Genomic DNA, 18,130 nt, shown 5'->3' with positions numbered 1-18,130 from the left:
GATTCTGCCATTCCCTGCTGGGGTGAGCTGAATCTCCTTTTGCCTGTTGCTCTGTCTTCAGAATATTCCTGAGTACTGACATAGCTTTTTTGAAGCCTAGCGTCTTCAGGGCCTTTTTTATTGTCAGTTTGTTGGCTCTTATTTTCATAGGGTTTTTCACGGATTGCAGACAGCAGCCTTCCTGTCCTTTCCTATCTAAAGCTAGCGTGGGCCCCATCTTTGCTCAGTCTATCTTTCTGTCTGTGTTTTGTTCTTTCTTCTTGCTTCACTGTCATTATATGTGGGAGGCTGCCTTTTGCTTTGGGGTCTGCTCTCGGGCAGTTTAGATTTCCCTTTCTGTCTTTAGGCTATGTAGTCCTCCGGCTGTGATCGAGGGTCCTAGGGCATCGTAGGAGCCCCCCACGGCTACTGCTAGTTGTGTTGATAGGTTCAGGGGTCTGCAATCCGATAGCTGCCAACTTCTCTGGTTTTCTGGACTTAGCTAGCATTTCTATTTTTGCCTCCTACGGTGACTCAATCATAACAGAGTTATGTATTGTAATCATGGAGTGGCCCAGAATACAGGACGATTTTCCCTCCATAGCTACAGGAGGGAAAATCGTGCATTACTCTAGAGATTTATTTTTTCCAGTTCCTGGGATATCCCATTATGATCAGTCTTTGAGAGCATCTTATTTTATTATCTTTAGTATTGTGTGCCCAATGACCTAAATGAACACCATCTAATCTGTTTAGTTACAATTTATTGTCTTAATTTTCTCAATATACAGATGTTAGAGTCTTTAACACGTTAAAAAAAAAAAAAGCTAAGTCCCGCAATCAGGACCTACTGGGTAAAGCCTCTTTTGTATAAACAATGTTAATGATGTAGGTTTTTCACTCCAAGTGACTTAAATGGTTTGTACTTGACAAAAAAAGTACCCTTCACGCACATACAATATAAGAGTTTCCGAGATTTTCACAGAAAACCTGGAACCGTCCACCAAAATATTACATGTATCTGTCCAGAGCTAATTACAGATGAAGTTCCGCAAAACCCCAGGAGCGGGCAATTTAAGTGGCCACCAAATGTGTCTTCTTGCTGGAATGTGCATGAAAATATCCACGACTTCAGAAGTTGGAGACACAAACTAAGTGCTTAAAAAAAAAATATATAGCTATAGAAGAGCATAAAAGAAAGGTCAAACAACCACATGTGCTGGGATTTCAGGCAGCACTTTAGAAGAGCAGTCACTTCTAACCTTGACTGTGTTCTCCAGATTATTTTCTAATTTCTGGAGGAAAAACAAAAGATTGGGAAGTTTATTAAAAAAAAAAACAAAAAAAAAAAACACACCAAAAAGACTTCTTAAAAGAAGCAAAAGTGTAAAATCTTAGTTAGAATTGATGGATCGGCTGGGAAGGGTTATTGAAGAAAGCGCTTAATTTCATGAAATAAAAACAGAATGGACAAAAAAAAAATAAAATGAGCAGCAGACATAATGTAGTGGCTGCCAAAGAGTCTTTTGATACATTTCACATTAGGAGAACTAGGAGAGAATGGGTTAACGACACTTCGCCACCTTCTCTCGGGCCCCTTTTCCTAGCTCCACAGGCCGGCATAGTTTCCATGGAGTCCAGTTGGCAAAGGACCACCAGCTACAAAGAGTTTTGTTCCGGACGAGTCATAGCAGTGGGTGTAAACAGCGTTGGGGCAGCAGTCGATATCTGAGAAGTAATTCCTCCACATATCATTGTGATTCTATAACGAGACAGGAAAAAGCCAAAAGTTACCTTACTGGCATAATAAGAACCACTACAATGTTTGAGAAAATGCAGGAGCTACGGCAACAGTCTACAGTGAGAATTCATTCAGATTAAATCTGCTGCCTATAAAAGTCTATGGAGGAGCAAAAGTAAGACAACAAGCTGAGACACAGAGAAGCTAAGATTTCCTAGAAGTTATAAATATCTTGCAACTGGTGGTCAACCCATTCATGACATGCGACAGGTCCAAGAAGTAGGCCATGGAGCTGAGCCTGTACCAAATACAGTGGGGAAAATAAGTATTTGATACACTGCTGATTTTTGCAAGTTTTCTCCGCCTACAAAGAATGGAGAGGTCTGTAATTTTTATCATAGGTACACTTGACCTGTGAGACAGAATCTTAAAAAAGAAATCCAGAAAATCACATTGTAGGATTTTTACAAAATTAATTTGCATTTTATTGCATGAAATAAGTACCATATATAAACGTGTATAAGCCGACCCCCCTAATTTTGCCACAAAAAAACTGGGAAAACTTATTGACTCGAGTATAAGCCAAGGGTGGGAAATGCAGCAGCTACTGGTAAATTTCAAAAATAAAAATAGATACCAATAAAAGTAAAATTAATTGAGACATCAGTAGGTTAAATGTTTTTGAATATCCATATTGATTCAGGAGCCCCATATAATTCTACATACAGTTCATGATGGCTCCATAAGATGCTCCATACAAAATACACCCCATATAATGCTGTACAAAGGTTAATAATGGCCCCATAAGATGCTCTATAGAATATGCCCCATGTGCTGCTCCATAAAGGTTATGGCCCCATAAGATGCTCCATAGATTATGCCCCATATGCTGCCCCATAAGATGCTCCATAGATAATGCCCCATAAAATGCTCCGTAGATTATGCCCCGTAAGATGCTCAATAGATTATGCACCATAAGATGCTCCAAAGAATATGCCCCATATGCTGCTGCTGCGAAAAAAAAAAGGAGATTTTTGTGTACTCACCGTAAAATCTTTCTCTTAGCCTCTAATTGGGGGACACAGAACCATGGGTGTTATGCTGCTGTCCACTAGGAGGCGACACTATGCATAATCTGAAAAAGATTAACTTTGGCTCCTCCTCTGCAGTATACACCCCTGGACGGCGTTCGCCTTCTCCAGTTTTGTGCAAAAGCATTAGGAGGAACGTAACCAAATAACATAACCATGCCTGTAAGAAGGCTACTATGTACGAGCTCAAAGAACAATATGAGAACTCAAGTGTAAACAACGGCCCATAAGGGCAACAGGGTGGGAGCTGTGTCCCCCAATTAGAGGCTAAGAGAAAGAGATTTTACGGTGAGTACACAAAAATCTCCTTTACTCTGTCGCCTCATTGGGGGACACAGAACCATGGGACGTCCCAAAGCAGTCCCTGGGTGGGAAGCAATGGACGAATATTGTGCTAGCAGTTCCCTAAATCTGGGGCACTGCCGCCTGCAGAACCAGTCTACCCAGGCTCGCATCCGCTGAGGACTGGGTATGAACACTGTAGTGTTTCGTAAACGTGTGTAGGCTAGTCCAAGTGGCCGCCTTACACACTTGTTGTGCCGAAGCCTGGTGCCGAAAGGCCCAGGAGGCCCCTACTGCCCGTGTAGAGTGTGCCGTGATACCGGCCGGAAGAGGGGAACTGTTAAGTCGGTAGGCCTCATGTATGGTGGACTTAATCCACCTGGCAAGGGTAGCCTTGGAAGCCGGCAGTCCCTTGCGACTACCTTCTGGAAGAATGAAGAGGGAATCAGACTTCCGGAAAGGTGCAGTCCTGGACACGTAAATCCGCAATGCTCTGACGAGGTCAAGCGTATGCAGAGCCTTCTCCACTCTATGAACCGGAACCGGGCAAAGGGATGGCAGTGAAATCTCCTCATTGAGGTGAAAGTTGGACACAACCTTCGGAAGGAAGGATGGTACCGTGCGGAGAACCACCTTGTCCTGGTGAAAGGCTAGGAAAGGCCGTCTGCAGGTAAGTGCTGACAATTCCGACACTGCGTAACGAGGTGATCGCCACTAGAAAAACCACTTTCTGAGACAGAATGGAGAGTGGAACTCCACTAAGAGGTTCGAAGGGTGGAGCTTGCAATGCTGTCAGGACCAGATTGAGGTCCCATGTATCCAGCGGACGTTTGTAGGGAGGAACCAATCGGGAAACTCCCTGGATGAAAGTCCTTACTTGCGGTTTAGTAGCAATGCGCTTTTGAAAAAGGACTGAAAGCGCCGACACCTGACTCTTAAGCGAGCCTAAGGATAGCTTGGCGTCTAGGCCCGATTGAAGAAAACCTAGTACCTTCGGGAGGGAATAAGGGAGTGGGACTTGTCCATGAGATTCGCACCAAGAAAAGAAAGCTCTCCAGGTACGATAATAGATCTTGGCGGAGGCAGGCTTCCTTGCCCTGATCATAGTTGCAATGACTGCCTGTGAAAAACCTGCCTGGGTTAGAATCCAGGTTTCAAGGGCCATGCCGTCAAATTGAGAGCCCCTGAATTCTGATGGAAGAACGGACCTTGAGACAGAAGGTCGTGACGGTTGGGTAGACGCCAGGGGACGTCTGCTGTAAGTTGAACGATGTCGACGTACCATGTACGTCTGGGCCAGTCTGGCGTGATGAGGATGGTTGGAACTCCCTCTTGCTTGATCTTCCTCACGACCCTGGAGATTAGGGGGAGGGGTGGAAAAATGTACAGGAGTCGGAACTGGGACCAGTCCTGGACCAGGGCATCCGCTCCGAGCGACCGCGGGTCGTGTGTCCTGGCCATGAAATTGGGGACCTTGGTATTGAGATAGGATGCCATTAGGTCCACCTCCGGGGTTCCCCAGCGTTGACAGATCTGGTAAAAAATCTCGGGATGGAGAGACCACTCCCCCGAGTCCATTCCTTGCCTGCTGAGGAAGTCGGCTTCCCAGTTTTCTACACCCGGAATGTGGACCGCAGAAAGTACCGACCTCGTGTCTTCCGCCCAGCGGAGGATATGCGCCACTTCTCTCATCGCCTGGGCGCTGCGGGTCCCGCCTTGGTGGTTCACGTATGCCACAGCCGTGGCATTGTCCGACTGTATCCGTATGTGCGAGGCTGCAAGCAAGTGATGAAAGGCTCTCAGTGCCAAGAGGATGGCCCTGATTTCCAGAATATTGATGGGCAATGTCACTTCCCTCGGTGACCACTTGCCTTGTGCCTGTGATATAGGTGCACCGCCCCCCAGCCTGTCAGGCTTGCATCGGTAGTCAGGATCTTCCATTGTCCTGAGAGAAAGGGCTTCCCTCGTGTAAGTGAGGTTGGTTTGAGCCACCAATGCAGGGACCTCCTGGTTGACGACGTCAACCTGAACTCCCTGTCGAGGGAGAAGGGATTCCTGTCCCAAGAGCTGAGTATGGCTAGTTGAAGGACCCTGAGGTGAAACTGGGCAAATGGCACTGCCTCTATTGCTGCTGCCATCCGGCTGAGGACTCTCATGGCAAACCGGAGAGATCGAGGAGGACTGCGAAGGAGTGTACGAACTCCCAGACGGATGGCCAGTGTCTTGTCCTTGGGAAGGAACACCAGGCCCCTGGAGATGTTGAATAACATTCCCAGGAATGTTAGAGTCTGACTTGGGATGGTCGACGATTTCTGTAGGTTGACTAGCCATCCCAGTCGACTCAGTGTGTCTATTGTGATTGAGACACTGACCTCGCAGTCTTTGAAAGTGGGAGACTTGATGAGGAGGTCGTCCAGGTACGGGATGACTAGAATGCCTCTTGAGTGCAGAACGTCCATGGTGGCCGCCATGACTTTGGTGAACGTTCTTGGAGCCGTGGCGAGTCCGAACGGAAGGGCGACAAACTGGTAGTGATTTTGGTTGACCGCGAACCTGAGAAACCTTTGGTGGGCGGGGGCAATTGGTATGTGCAGATACGCATCCTGTATGTCTATGGAGGCAAGGTATTCTCCCTGCTCCATGGATGCAATGATGGACCGGAGGGACTCCATGCGGAAATGACGGACCCGTACGTAATTGTTGAGCTGTTTTAGGTCCAGTATGGGTCGGACGCTGCCTCCTTTCTTGGGGACTACGAACAGATTTGAGTAGAACCCTCGGAATCTCTCGTTCGCGGGAACCGGCACCACAACTCCTGCTTGAAGGAGAGAGGAGACCACTTGGTGGAAAGCACGAGCCTTGTCTGGTGGTGTTGGAGGAATAGAAAGGAAGAACCGGTTCAGTGGAGCGGAAGTGAACTCTATCTTGTATCCGGAAGACACTTTCCCTGACCCACCTGTCTTCTGTAATAGGCAGCCAGACTTGCTGGAAGAGTAAAAGTCGGCCGCCTACTGGTGGGGTGTCTTCCGGAGTTCGTGAGTCATGATGAAGCGAAGTTCTGAGGTTTTCCTCCCTTGGGTTTCGCTTGGCCTGCTTTCGACTGCCAAGACCTGTCCGGTCGCTGCTGCGTTCGTGGGTTGTCCCTGCGTGGAGAGCGGTTACGGTTTTGCGCTGGGCGCGAGACGGACCAGCCCGAGGAATTCCGAAAGGATCGGAATCGCGTCTGGTTTCTTCGTTTAAACGTGCGTTTCCGTTTTAGTTGAGGGAGAGAGGTACTCTTACCCCCAGTGGCATTGGCTATCATTGTGTCCAACTTTTCGCCGAAAAGTCTTCCAGTAAGATACGGAAGTCGCGTGAGGGACTTCTTTGAGGCCGCATCTGCTTTCCATTCTCGCAGCCAGAGGATGCGTCGGATCGTGATGGCGTTTGATGCTATTCCCGCTACACCTCTTGCGGAATCCAGGGCTGCATAAAGCATGTAGTCGACTACCACTGCTATCTGGACCGCTTGGTCCGAGAGCTCGGGATTTGAAGCTTGAAGACCCTCCTGTAGTTTTTTGGCCCAAGCCAGGATGGCCTTGGCCGCACAAACTGAAGCAAACGCAGGGCCCAGAGAGGCGCCTGCCGCTTCGAAAACAGAACGAGCCATGCGTTCTACTTGCCGGTCTGCTGCGTCCCTGAGGGTTGAGCTATCTGGCAGAGAGAGTAAGGTCTGCGCTGCCAGCCTAGAAACCGGGGGGTCCACTTCAGGTGGATCTGTCCATTGTTTGGTGTCTGTCTGTGGGAAGGGGTACTTTGCTTCCAAATATTTGCGATTAGCAAATTTTTTCTCAGGCTGCGCAAACTGTTTGGTAAGTATTTTCTCAAACTCATGGTGATTAGGGAAGACCTTAGGTGGTTTCTGAACACTTTCAAAGCAAATCCTATGTTCTGGGACTTCCGGGGCCGACTCTGGAAAGGTAAGAAGCGTGATTGGGCAGTAGGTTATGCACTAAGTTCCTTCTGGTTTGAAGAGGCTTCTAGTTCCCGACCTCCCCATTCCCCCTGAGCCACCCTGCTGTCCATGTGTGTTCCCCATCCCGTGGAATTGGCATCCATGGTGATTATGCGTGATATTTTTGTTACCCAGGGGATCCCCTTGGATAAGTTGTCAGTATTTTCCCACCTGGCTAGGGAATGAATAGTTTTCGAATCTAGAGTTATGTGACCCTCTAAGTGATCCTTTAATACCAACTGGTTTGCTAATGTATCCCATTGGAGATCACTTGTATGTAGTTGCGCCCACTGGACTGCCGCTAAGCAGGCGGAAAGGGAACCCAGCAGTGACATAGCTTTTTTTAGTATCATGGAGTGGTTCTGTATTGCTCTTGCCACTAGCTGCGCAATTTTTTCTTTTTTGCAGTTTGGGAGGTGGCACTCATGCTTGAGTCCAACGTGAGCCCTAGGAACGCCTGCAATTTGCTGGGCTCCAGCCTTGATTTTTTTTTAGGTTTAGAAGCCAGCCAAGGTTCTGTAGAGTGTCCATCACTCTGTCCCTCTGCAGTTTTGGGCCGAGTCGCTTGCTATTAAGAAATCGTCCAAGTATGGGATTATTAGGATGTCCTGCTCCCTTAGGTGAGCCATCATCTCTGCTACTAAAATTTCTCAATACGCGTGGGGCTATAGATATTTTCCGAAAGGCAGGGCTCTGTATTGGAATTCCCTTAACTCGCCCTATATGGAAACTGCTAGTCTGAGGAATTTCCGAGGGTCTTTGTGAATGGGGACGTGTCGCTGAGATCTAATACTGTCATGAAACAGTTTGGGAACAGAATTTTGAGGGTGGATTTGTTAGATTTTCTTTTGAATTTTTGACATATCCATTTAGTTTCCGTAAATTTATAATTGTTCGATATTTGCAGTCCGGTTTGGACACTAGAAAAAGCGGGGAGTAGAACCTTTTGCCAATCTCCTGAAGGGGAACCTCCTGGAACAATGCTTTCTTTACTAGATTTAGGACCTTGCATTCTAGAGCTTTTTGCTCTCGTGTAGAGGACCTTAGTGGAGTTACCACACATTTTTGAGGTGGGAGAGAGAAAGTCTATCCTCAGGCCCGACTTGATCAGATTTAATATCCAAGGGCTGTTTGAGATTTTCATCCAGGCCGGAAGGAAAATTGTTAATCTTCCCCCCACCCTGGGCGAACTGTCACTTAGAGGATTTCTTGCCCCGGAAAGAGCTGCCGAAGACGAACCCTCTTTCTTTCTCCCCTCATCCCATCTGTTCTGTTCCCTTGATGGCCTTTTATGAAAAAAAACTTTGTTCCGAAAGGACCGTTTAAACGCCACAGGTCCCAGATTCAGAAAGCCCTTTTTCTTATCCCCCGCTTTCTGGAGGATATCATCCAGTGTCTCCAAATAAGAATTTTCCTTCACATGGGATTGAGAATAATTTCATTTTAGTTTGTAAAGCCCCCGTTACACATAGTGATATCGCTAGCAATATCGCTGCAACGTCACTGATTTTGTGACGTAGCAGCGATATTGCTAGCGATATCGCTATGTCTGATTCTTACCTCCAACCGCTCACCCACTGCTCATCACTGGTCGCGCGAGAAAGTCCTGGACCATTTCTCGTCGGGCGCTTCCTGTGGCGCGGGCGGGAGGACGTCAGGATCTGACAGGTAAGTAGTGACCCCGGACCCCTGCTATGTCGCTGGTAAGATCTGCCTGTGTGGCAGCTCACTAGCGACCACTTAGCAATGCACCAGCGATCCATATCGTTGTCGGGATCGCTGGTACATCGCTAAGTGTAACGGTACCTTAAGTCCCCTGGAGAGCATTTGAGCAATAATGCTGTCCGGGATTCATTCGATAGTGCTGCCGCTTAAATGGACTGAGTCAGCCGATGAGTCCGCCAAGAAGGCCGTAGCTCCTCTTATGACTGGGATAGATTCTAGAATCTTATCTCTCGGTGGGCCCTCCCTCAGTTGCTTCTCGAGTTGATCAACCCATATCATTAGGGCTCTGGAGGTACAGGTTGCCGCTATGGCTGGTCTAAGGTTTCCCCCTGCTGATTCCCAAGCCCCCTTGAGGAAGGAGTCAGTTTTTTTTATCTAAAGGGTCCTTAAGAGTACCCAAGTCCTCAAAGGGGAGGGCAAAGTTTTTTGATACCTTGGCCATGGCTACGTCAAGTTTCGAGGCCTTGTTCCAAGATGTGGACGCCTCCTCATCGAAGGGATATTTCCTCTTAAGGGAAGGGACCGTGGAGTTCTTCCTGTCTGGCTTCTCCCATTCTTTTTTGATCAAAACCTGTACGTTCTCATTTAGCGGAAACACCCTGCGTTTCTTTTGGCCCAGTCCCCCGAACATTATGTCCTGAACCGACCTATCAGGATGAGGGTCCGACACCCGCATGGTAGATCTCACAGCTTTCACTTGCGTGTCTACCTCGTCTAGGGGAAAACAATGACGCCCCCAGTTTCCTCGTCTGAGGATGAGGAGGAGTCCGATGTATCCGAGTTAATTTGCCTCGATGTAGAGGGATCTGATTGGGAACCCACTAAAGGTGTCCTTTTTACTTTATCCCTCTGGTTTTAGGGATGTAAGGGCACTCTGAACCTCTGATCTAATTACGGCTCTAAGTTCAGAGGCAAAATCCAGGGTTTCCTCACAGAGCACTTCTTGTATACAAGATTCACAAAGCTTCTTATCCCATAATTCTGGTAAGGCTCTGTTACAAGTGGGCCATTCCCTATTTCCCCTTCTTTCCCTAATAAGGAAAAAGAAGCCTATTACAATGGTGAACATTCTCGAAGATCACTCACTAGATGGACGCGGTCACAGGTACCGGTTCGGGAGGTGGAATCAGGTCCTGTATAGGATAATCTCCTGATGGTAACTTGCTCCTTACAGCTGACCTGCTGAGCTGCGTGGAATGACTACTGGATCGGGTGTCTCGCCTGTCCCGGTCCTTCTGCTGGTGGGGCTGCTGCTGGTCGCTTTCCTCCATTTCCCGGCGTGTGACGTCACTTCCTCCCATCGTGCACCGCGCTCCCGGGGAGCGCACACCGCGTTTGTGCCGACTCAGGAACCCGGAAGGTGTCATCTATTTCCGGGGAAGCGGCCATCTTGATACACCTCTGTACCATGGCGCTGCCACGCGTCTGCTCCGGGTCCCTGTGAGCCCCAGCCTATCTGGGGCGGTGGCTCCATTCCCTCCCCGCTCACCCTGCTGACCCATCAGCAGCGGCTTCAGGTACCGCACCTGCCGTGACAGGGGCCTTTCCGCTGCCAGTGCCCAGACAGGTCGGTCCCAGATCTTCACCAGGTACCGCTGTACTGTAGGTCACACGTCAGGGACAGGAACCCAACTGGGGGCAGAGGAGAGGTACCGCTCTTTTATCTGTAGGTTCCTGTCCCTGAAGGGCGGGTCCCCTCTCTCTGTGGTGCTGTCATGGGTGAGAGAGAAATAGAACTTTTTGTTATCATATGACCTTCTCCCATGCCTCCTCTGGATCATCCAGATGGTCACTGGCGAGCTTCAAACGGGCCTGGACATATGCAGGGGTGAGCAGGGAGCGATTGCGAGCCCTGCAGGACTTTAATCGATGACTGTTTTGTGTTTTATTAACAGTAATGTATGAGACTGTGGTCCCAGCTCTCTTCAGGTCATTGACCAGGTCCTCCCGCTTAGTTCTGGGCTGATTCTTTACCTTTCTGAGAATTATCCTTACCCCCATGAGGCGATATGTTGCATGGAGCTCCAGACAGAGGAAGATTGGCAGTCATCTTGTGTTTCTTCCATCCTCCAATAATTGTGCCAACAGTTGTTGCCTTCTCACCGAGCTGCTTGCCTTTTGTCCTGTAGCTGGTCCCAGCCATGTGAAGGTCTACAATTTTGTCTCTGGTGTCCTTGGACAGCTTTTTGGTCTTGGCCATGGTGGAGAGCTTGGAGTGTGAATGAGTGCGCGGACAGGTGTCCATTATATGGGTAATGAGTTCAAACAGGTGCAAATAATACAGGTAGTGAGTGCAGAGTAGGAGGCTTCTTAAAGAAAAACTAACAGGTCTGTGAGAGACTGAATTCTTGCTGGTTGGTAGGTGATCAAATACTTATTTCATGCACGAATAGCTTAGTTACTCACCGATAACGGTGTTTCTCGGAACCCATGACAGCACCACGGAGCACCACGGAGAGAGGGGATCCGCCCTTCAGGGACAGGAACCTACAGAAAAAGGGCGGTACCTCTCCTCCGCCTTCAGTTGGTTACAGAGCATCAGAGGGTCTCCAGGTTAGTTAGACAACAGAAATACATACACAATATTATAATACTGCTTACTTATCAAAGCACCGTGCCTAAACGGAAACACTCTACTAACAATAACACGTGCTCACCATACTCGTGAAGGGGAGGGGAATAAGCGGGTGCTGTCATGGGTTCCGAGAAACACCGTTATCGGTGAGTAAGCTATTCTCTCTCACCCATGACAGCACCACGGAGAGAATTTCAGAGATTGGTAGCTTAGGGAGGGACCACCGCCTGAAGGACCCTTCTCCCGAAGGTCAGGTCAGATGTAGAGGCTAGATCTAATCTATAGTGCCTAAAAAAGGTCGAAGGTGATGACCAGGTGGCCGCCTTACAGATTTGTTCTATTGATACCTCAGATCGTTCAGCCCATGAGGTCGCCATTGCCCTTGTGGAATGAGCTCTCAGCCCTTCTGGGATGGTATTCCCGCTGGATGAATATGCCAGGGCAAATCGCATCCCTTATCCACCTTGCCAGGGTACTCTTGGATGCTTTGAGCCCCTTCCAAGGACCCTGGAAACATACAAAGAGAGCCTTCCTTCCTACACTTTTTGGTGGCCTCTAAGTACTGTACTAGGCACCTTTTAACATCTAAAGTGTGGAACTTTTCTTCCCCCTTATTTTTTGGATTTGGGCAGAAGGAAGGAAGGACTACCTCCCGGGACCTGTGAAAATGTGATGACACTTTGGGCAAATAGGCTGGGTCAGGTTTTAAGATAACTCTATCCTCTAGAATTTTTGTGAAAGGAGGCCCCGCTGACAAGGCTTGAATATCTCTCACTCTTCGGGCTGATGTTAGTGCCACCAGAAGCACCGTTTTAAGAGATAGGATTTTTAGGGGTGCCGAGTAAATTGGTTCAAACGGAGGGCCTGTCAGTGTTGAAAGTACAAGATTCAGGTCCCATGATGGTAATCTTTGACTGGCTATTGGCCTCGATCTGGTTGCGGCTTTAATAAACCGTGCTACCCAGGGGTCACCCGCCACATCATGGTTATAGAGGGCGCCTAATGCCGCTATTTGTACTTTTAATGTGTTGACCGCCAGACCCTGTTCTAGGCCCACTTGTAGGAATTCTAGGATCTTATCAATCTGAACCCCGTCCTAAACCTTTGCCCTAGAGGTGGATAGAAATTTTTTCCATATTCTACCATAAGCTCTCATTGTAACCGGTTTCCTACTCTTTTGTAGTGTAGTTATCAGGTTTTCTGAAAAACCCCTGTCCCTCATCAGTGCCCTCTCAAATTCCATGCTGTTAAATGGAGGTTCGGTGCCTGAGGATGTAGCACTGGGCCCTGCGATAGCAGGTCCGGGAGATCCAGTAGGACCCATGGGTCGGTTACTGAGAGCATTCTTAGCCAGGAAAACCAGGTTCTTTTGGGCCAGAAGGGGGCTATCAGTATCATTCTTGCCCTGTCCTGCCTGACTTTCTTTAGGACTGCTGGGATGAGCATGATTGGGGAAAAGGCATATGTTAGATCCTGTGTCCATGGGAGCATAAATGCTTCCAGAGTTAGAGGATTCCCCCTGGGATCTAGGGAGCAGAAGGCGTCTACTTTTTTGTTTTTGAAGTCGGCGAACAGATCCACGTCTGGGGTCCCCCACATTTTTACAATCTGCCGAAAAATGGACTGCTTTAGTACCCATTCCCCCTGTCGCAATTGGGTGCGGCTCAGAAAGTCTGCCCTTTGATTCTCTGTACCGCGGATGTGTAGGGCTGTCAGAGATAATAGGTTTGCCTCCGCTAGTTTGAGGATTTTGGCGGATGTGTCCATTAGGGTTCGGGACCTGGTTCCCCCCTGGTGGTTTATATAGGATACGGACATGGTGGTTCTGGAGTAGGGGTAGGAAGTGTGTTAGGGCATAGCCTACTGCTAGAAGCTCCTTTTGATTTGAGGAGGCTCTTAATTCTTGATTTCCCCATTCGCTCTGAGTCACCTCGTTGTTCATGTGCGCTCCCCATCCTGTGGGACTGGCATCTGTTGTCACTACGTGTGTTATCTTTGGTGCCCAGGGGATCCCTTTGGACAGGTTCTCCTGGTTTCCCCACCAAGCTAGGGAATGAATAGTGCTTGAATTTAGGGTAATGCGACCCTCTAGGTGTCCCCCTACTACTGCCTGGTTGGCCAATACGTCCCACTGGAGATTTCTCGTGTGTAACTGAGCCCATTGAACTGCTGGTAGGCAGGCAGATAGTGAACCCAACAGTGACATGGCCTTCCTTAGCGTCATGGAGGGATTTTGGATTGATCTTGCTGTAATTTGAGCGATCTTCTCCTTTTTGTGGTTTGGGAGGCGACACTCCTGAATGCTTGAGTCTAGTGTTAGGCCCAAGAATTCTTGTACCCTGCTGGGCTCCAATCTTGATTTTTTTAGATTTAGAAGCCAGCCCAGGTCTAGTAGAGTGTTCATCACCCTGTCTCTCTGTTCCCTGCATTTTTGAGCCGAGCTGCCCGCTATTAGGAAATCGTCTAGATACGGGATTATTATTATATCTTGTTTCCTTATATGAGCCATCATTTCCGCTACTATTTTGGTGAATACTCGCGGGGCTATCGATATTCCGAACGGCAGGGCTCTGTACTGAAATTCTTTGACCTTGCCTTTTATTGAGACGGCTAACCTCAGATACTTCCTGGAGTCTTTGTGGATAGGGACGTGATAATAAGCGTCGCTGAGGTCCAACACAGTCATGTAGCAGTTTGGGAACAGGACTTTGGTGGTAGATTTGATCGACTCCATTTTGAAGCTCTGGTTCTTGACGTATTTGTTTAGCTTTCTCAGATTTATAATTGTACGAAAGGTGCCGTCTGGTTTGGTCACTAGAAAAAGAGGGGAGTAGAACCCTCTGCCCATATCCTGCAGGGGGACCTCCTGGAGGACTCCTTTTTTTACTAGGCCTAGAACCTCGCTTTCTAGCGCTTCCTGTTCTCGCATGCTGGATCTCAGCGGCGTTGTTACATATTTTTGAGGTGGGAGAGAGAAAAAGTTTATCCTTAGGCCCTCCTGGATTGTTTATTATCCAGGGGTTTGTTGAAATTCTCCTCCAGGCTGGAAGGAAAAAGGATAACCTTCCTCCCACCCTTGGCGTACTGTCACTTGGAGGGCTTTTTGTCCCGGGGAGAGTTATTAAAGAAGAAGCCTCTATCTCTTCTTTTATCATCCCACTTTTGTTCCCTTGGTGGTCTTCTCTGAAAAAACCTCCTATTCCGAAAGGGTCTTTTAAATGCCGCTGGCCCTAAATTTGGGAATCCTTTTTTATGGTCCCCTGCTTTCTGGAGGATGTCATCTAACGTTTCTCCCAAAAGGAATTTTCCTTCACAGGGGATGGAGCATAATTTCATTTTGGTCTGAAGGTCCCCTGGCCAACTTTTAAGCCATAGTGTCCTTCGGGCCGTGTTTGAAAGTGCTGCTGTTTTGGACGACAGTCTGACTGAATCGGCCGATGAGTCTGCTAGGAATGCAGCCGCTCCCCTTATTACTGGAATAGAATCTAGAATTTTATCTCTAGGTGTCCCTTCCCTCAGCTGTTTCTCAAGTTGGTCCACCCATACCATTAGGGCTCTTGAGGTACATGTCGCCGCTATCGCTGGCCTGAGGTTACCGCCTGCAGACTCCCAAGCCCCCTTTAGAAAGGTATCTGCCTTCTTATCTAGGGGGTCCCTGAGGGTGCCCATGTCCTCAAAGGGAAGGGCGAATTTCTTTGAGGCTTTAGCGACTGCCACCTCGAGTTTCGGGGCTCTGTCCCAAGACGTGGATGCCTCCTCCTCAAAGGGGTATTTCCTTTTAAGGGAAGGGACTGTAGTATTTTTCCTGTCTGGCTTGTCCCATTCCCTTTTGATTATACCCTTGACGATTTCGTTTGGCGGAAATACTCTCCGTTTTTTCTGGTCTAGCCCCCCGAACATTATGTCCTGGACTGTCTTATCCGGCCTCGGGTCCAATACCCCCATGGTAGACCTTACAGCTTTCACCAGTTTGTCTACCTCTTCTAGGGGAAAACAATGGCGTCCTCCTGTTTCCTCGTCTAAGGATGAGGAGCCGGATTCTGAGAATTTAGTCGAGATTTCTCCCGATGTGGAAGAGTCTGACTGGGAGGTTTCTACCGTGTCTTTTTTCCTCGTTTTAGCCTTATGTTTAAGGGATTCGAGGGCACTCTGGACCTCTGATTTAATTGCGGCCCTTAGGTCAGATGCGAAATCCGGAGTCTCCTGACAAACAATTTCTTTTGTACAGGACTCGCATAGTTTTTTCTCCCATGATACCGGTAGGGGTTTAGCGCAAGTGGGACATTCCCTGTTCTTCTTTTTAGCCTTCTTCTTTCCCTAATAAGGGAGAGGGATTGCATTACAAGGGTGACATTCACGAAGATCACTTACCCCAAAAAAAGGCGCGCGGCTGCAGGTACCGGTTCGGGAGACGGAGTCAGGTCCTGTATAGGCTGATCTCCTGGTGGCGTTCTGCTCCTCGCTGCTGACGTGCTACGCCGCGTGGAGTGACTGCTGGAACGGCACTCTGTGTTTCGTTCCTTTTGTCGGTGGTGGTGTTGGTGGTGCTGCTGCTGCTGTTTCAGCTGCTGCCTCTGCTCCTGTTGCTGGTCGCTATCCTCCATTGTTAGGATCGCTTCCAGCCAGGAGTTTCTGCACCTCACCTTTTTTAAACTTGGCGCCGCGTGACGTCACCGCTCCCCCTGCACGCGCTGGTCGGGAAGCGCGCTCCTGCGCATGCGCCTGGTTCCGGGACCCGGAAGTCGTTGGTCTACTTCCGGGGCAGCGGCCATCTTGGTACTCTCCGTACCATGGCGCTGCCCACGCTCCACTGGGTCCCGCTGAACCCCGACCACCTTTCCGGAGCGGCGACTCCGGCGTCTCCCCCCCCCCCCCCCCGCTCACTCGGCAGCCCGAATCGGCCCCGGCGGTGGCGGCTTCGGGCACCGCACCTGCCGCGACAGGGGCCTCCCCGCTGCCGATACCCGGACAGGCCGGCCCCGGACTCCTCACAGGTACGCCGTACTGTGGGTCCCCCCGTCAGGGACAGGAACCCAACTGAAGGCGGAGGAGAGGTACCGCCCTTTTTCTGTAGGTTCCTGTCCCTGAAGGGCGGATCCCCTCTCTCCGTGGTGCTGTCATGGGTGAGAGAGAAAATGCAAATTAATTATGTAAAAATAATACAATGTGATTTGCTGTTTTTTTTTTTTATTTTTAGATTCAATCTCTCACAGTTGAAGTGTACCTACGATAAAAATTACAGACCTTTGCATTTATTGTAGGTGGGAAAACTTGCAAAAATTGGCAGTGTATCAAATACAGTGCTTTGCGAAAGTATTCGGCCCCCTGGAACTTTTCAACCTTTTCCCACATCATGCTTCAAACATAAAGATACCAAATGTAAATTTTTGGTGAAGAATCAACAAGTGGGACACAATTGTGAAGTTGAACGAAATTTATTGGTTATTTTAGATTTTTGTGGAAATACAAAAACTGAAAAGTGGGGCTTGCAATATTATTCAGCCCCTTTACTTTCAGTGCAGCAAACTCACTCCAGAAGTTCATTGTGGATCTCTGAATGATCCAATGTTGTCCTAAATGACTAATGATGATAAATATAATCCACTTGTGTATAATCAATTCACCGTATAAGTGCACCTGCTCTGTGATGGTCTCAGGGTTCTGTTTGAAGCACAGAGAGCATCATGAAGACCGAGGAACACAACAGGCAGGTCCGTGATACTGTTGTGGAGAAGTTTAAAGCCGGATTTGGATACAAAATGATTTCCAAAAACTTTAAACATCCCAAGGAGCACTGTGCAAGCGATCATATTGAAATGGAAGGAGTATCATACCATTGCAAATCTACCAAGACCCGGCCGTCCCTCTAAACTTTCATCTCAAACAAGGAGAAGACTGATCAGAGATGCAGCCAAGAGGCCCATGATCACTCTGGATGAACTGCAGAGATCTACAGCTGAGGTGGGACAGTCTGTCCATAGGACAACAATCTGTCGTACACTGCACAAATCTGCCTTTATGAAAGAGTGGCAAGAAGAAAGCCATTTCTCAAAGATATCCATAAAAAGTGTTGTTTAAAGTTTGCAACAAGCCACCTGGGAGACACACCAAACATGTGGAAGAAGGTGCTCTGGTCAGATGAAACCAAAATCGAACTTTTTGGCAACAATGCCAAACGATATGTTTGGCGTAAAGGCAACACAGCTCATCACCCTGAACACACCATCCCCACTGTTAAACATGGTGGTGGCAGCATCATGGTTTGGGTCTGCTTTTCTTCAGCAGGGACAGGGAAGCTGGTTAAAATTGATGGAAAGATGGATGGAGCCAAATACAGGACCATTCTTGAAGAAAACCTGTTGGAGTCTGCAAAAGACCTGAGACTGGGATGGAGATTTGTCTTCCAACAAGACAATGATCATCCCAAACATAAAGCAAAATCTACAATGGAATGGTTCACAAACGTATCCAGGTGTTTGAATGGCCAAGTCAAAGTCCAGACCTGAATCCAATTGAGAATCTGTGGAAAAGGCTGAAAACTGCTGTTCACAAGCAATGTCTATCAAACCTCACTGAGCTACAGCTGTTTGCCAAGGAAGAATGGGCAAGAATTTCAGTCTCTCGATGTACAAAACTGATAGAGACAATCCCCAAGCGATTTGCAGCTGTAATCGCAGCAAAAGGTGACGCAACAAAGTATTAAGATAAAGGGGCCGAATAATATTGCACGCCCCACTTTTCAG

General features: G+C 48.3%; 1 protein-coding gene across 4 annotated transcripts in view; it reads right to left on the bottom strand.

The window, feature by feature from the left end:
• Positions 1-726: 726 nt before the first annotated feature.
• Positions 727-18,130, bottom strand: part of DCAF12 (DDB1 and CUL4 associated factor 12) — a 65,387-nt gene continuing 47,983 nt past the window's right edge. For all 4 annotated transcript variants that reach the window (XM_073553174.1, XM_073553175.1, XM_073553177.1 and 1 more), the window contains one exon: positions 727-1,741. In XM_073553174.1, coding sequence (XP_073409275.1) covers positions 1,583-1,741 — 159 coding nt within the window. In that variant the 3' untranslated portion in view covers positions 727-1,582. The remainder of the gene's footprint in view (positions 1,742-18,130) is intronic.

This window comes from Dendrobates tinctorius, unplaced genomic scaffold (assembly GCF_039654945.1).
Source record: "Dendrobates tinctorius isolate UK_male_01 unplaced genomic scaffold, ASM3965494v1 ptg000197l, whole genome shotgun sequence".
Lineage (NCBI taxonomy): Eukaryota > Metazoa > Chordata > Amphibia > Anura > Dendrobatidae > Dendrobates > Dendrobates tinctorius.
This window is presented reverse-complemented; position numbering and strand designations above follow the sequence as displayed.